General features: G+C 60.4%; 1 protein-coding gene across 1 annotated transcript in view; it reads left to right on the top strand.

Annotated features, from left to right (window-relative positions):
- The first annotated feature begins 253 nt into the window (after window positions 1-253).
- The window catches only part of GRID1 (glutamate receptor, ionotropic, delta 1), a 536004-nt gene continuing 533325 nt past the window's right edge, over window positions 254-2932 (top strand). The window contains exons 1-2 of the mRNA XM_010001117.1: window positions 254-442; window positions 2665-2820. Coding sequence (XP_009999419.1) covers window positions 364-442; window positions 2665-2820 — 235 coding nt within the window. The 5' untranslated portion in view covers window positions 254-363. The remainder of the gene's footprint in view (window positions 443-2664; window positions 2821-2932) is intronic.

Below are 2932 nucleotides of genomic sequence, written 5' to 3'. Positions count from 1 at the left end.
CGGCGGGGGGGCCGCTCCGCAGTTCGCGGTCTGCCCGCGCCCCGGCGCACACCGAGCGCTGGAGGCTCCGCCGCGCCGCCTGGCAACCCGGGATCTACCTCCCTGCTTCTGTAGCCCTAGCATTTTTATTTTTTCCTCCCCCCCTTCATAGCCCATTTCCTTCAGCCTTGGAAAATCATTGGGGTGCGGGGGGTATTTGGGATTTTTTTATTTTTTTTTTTTCTCTACGGGGGGTGTCTGGGCATCTTTCCACCCCTTCCGCGCCTGCTGCCTTGCTCCACCTGCCCTTGCGCCTTTTTGCTTCTTTTCCCCGGTCTGTCTCTCCACTAAACCCGGGCTGATGTGCTGTGTGAGAGGCTGGAAATGGAAGTATTGATGCTCTGGCTTTTCCCCTGGATATTTCAGTGCGTTTCGGTGCGGGCAGACTCCATCATCCACATTGGTAAGAGAGGGAGCGGGGGGGGATGGAGAGGGACGTGGTAGATAAATAAATGAAGAAAGCGTCTCGCTTAACAGCGGCAATGTCAGAGGCATCGGCTGAGCCGAACTCCGCGGAGAGACAGGGGGAGGGAAGGGAGGAAGGCAGCTGAATCCCCCCCGATTTGAAAGTTAGGGGCGAAATGTCGTCTGTGCGCTGGGCCGGGCCGGGCTGCGGGGCCGGGAGCGGGCACGGGGCGGGGAACCCGCCGGGGCCGCCGCTGCGGTCTCCCATGTGGCTGGGGAGCCTGCGCTTGGACCTGTTTGCGTGGAAAGGCTTTCTCCCCCGCGCCTCCTCTTCACCGAAAACAAGCAACCGCCCCAGCACCCGGGCAGGAGAGAGGCATAATCTGAACGTGCTCGTAGGGAAAACTTTCAGGGAGATAATCCCTTGGTTTCCATCTCTTGTCGTAGCAGGTGTCAGCCGAGCCGGAATGCGGGGGAAGGGAGGAAACTTGGCTGGTAAAGGGTTAGAACGGCAAGATTTGCAGTCATTGTGTGTGTGTCCGTGAGCGCAACTTGTGGTTTGAATAAGATCTCATTAAAACCCCTGGGCAGCAAGAAGGCTGGGTCAGTAGTGCGAGGAAGAGAGGGATGAATAAGAGGCAAAGGAAAGGCTGATGTAAACTTTTATGGCTTCTGGGAGCAAGGGATGGTAATATCTGCGGGAAGCCTGGCGAGCAAAAGCAAGGCTCTGCAGTCACCTTTTGGCTGGTGTTGAAAGGTACCAGCAGGGACGAAAATGAGGATGTTTAAGGGTGGAAAGGAGGAGAATCACTTGTGGAGGATGATAGAGGAGGGGGACAGGAGTACGGCCAGGAAACGAAAAGCTGTAATGCCCACCAGCCTTTTGGGAACGATGTGAGATCAAATAAAGGAAGGGACCGGGGCACGAGCTATCCTGGCGAAGGGAGGATCCACGGAGACAGAAGGCAAGTCCCGTGTCGACTCCGGGCTGGTAAGGAGAGAGGAGGGCTAGCCCTGTAACAAGTTTCCCAGCAGGGGCGGTAGCCCCGTGCGGCGGCAGCGACTCCGGAGCCAGCGAAGGCTCCGGTCGGCGCCGCTCCCCTCCGGAGCCTGGGGGCGCAGCCAAGGCAGACAGCATTGCGGAGCCATTAAGGAGTCGGGGTCAGCCCTGACCGCAGCGGGGAACTCCGGCCTAGGGGCGCTCCCCAGGGCCGAGCAGATCCCGGCGGCACCGGGGCCGGCACCGGGGCCAGCCCCGCGGGCAGGCAGAGAGGCAATGCAGCCGTCTCCCGGGCCGTGGCAGGGGGGGCGGGCGAAACAGCCTCCGCGGCTCTCCTTCTCGGTCCCGCTTCTCCTGTGGTTGGACGGTATCACCGCGGCTTCTCTCCGCACGAACTTCATCCCGAGTGCTGTTTGCTAACTAGCTCTTCACGGAAATAGCGGTCCTGTGGGTAGGAGAGGAGAGATGCTGTGTGCAGAGCAGTGATTTCACCCGGGCAACACACGGAGCCTGCAGCCACAGGCAAGCAGTTGAATCAGCAGGACCTCTCCAGGCGGGGGTAGATGTTTTGGTTTTTTTTTCTTGTTTTGTGGCCAGCACTGAAGATTTCCCACCGCTGCGTGGAGCAGGGCTGTAAGCCTGGCGTGGGCACACGCACACGCTCCACAGAGAGGGGATCTTACATAACACACATCGCCAGATGTTTGCACGTTAAACTGCATAGACAGGACAGTGGCATTAAAGCTTCCAGGTTACTGGACACAAATCCTGGCTTCTTGTTGGTGTGTGCACGCGAGCCTCAATAAAACCGCTTTCCGAAAGGCAGCAACAAAAGGAGAGGCAAAGTAGTGAGCAAAAAGTTGGCCAGCTGTCCAAGCCTTCTCCCTTTCCCGTCGCTGGAGAAGCGAGTCCCTCACCTCGCTGTGGCTCTGGCTCAGGGTTCCCCAAGTGCCGGTGGAACAGCAGTGGCCGGGAGGGGCGTTGCACTTCCCCGTGCCCGAGACGAGGCCGCACAACCAGCGGCAGCTGCCCACACCTGGGTCCCGGCCCCACGCCCACCCGTTGCCCCCCTGGCTGCCCCGCCTGGCATCGTGCAAGCCGGCTCGAGCTCTACACGGCCCAGGGGAGAATGGAGGTTCGGGGAGGCAGGTGGGAGCGAGCTGAGCCAGTGAGGAGCAGGGCCGAGCCCTTCTCATTCCTCGCCGTCTTCCTCCCCGCAGGTGCCATTTTCGAAGGCAATGCTGCCAAGGACGACGAGGTGTTCAAGCAGGCAGTGTCGGATCTGAACCTGAATGACGACATCCTCCAAAGCGAGAAGATCACTTACTCCATCAAGCTCATAGAGGCCAACAACCCTTTCCATGCAGTGCAGGAAGGTGAGCGCACCGGGGCGGCACCCACGGCGCGGGTGGGCTGGGCGTTCGGACGGGCCGGGGCGGAGAGCGGGCCTGACCCGTCCCGCTGGCGGACAGGAGGGTTCAGCGCCGG

This window comes from Chaetura pelagica, unplaced genomic scaffold (assembly GCF_000747805.2).
Source record: "Chaetura pelagica isolate M959 unplaced genomic scaffold, ChaPel_1.0 scaffold346, whole genome shotgun sequence".
In the NCBI taxonomy this organism is placed as follows: domain Eukaryota; kingdom Metazoa; phylum Chordata; class Aves; order Apodiformes; family Apodidae; genus Chaetura; species Chaetura pelagica.
This window is presented reverse-complemented; position numbering and strand designations above follow the sequence as displayed.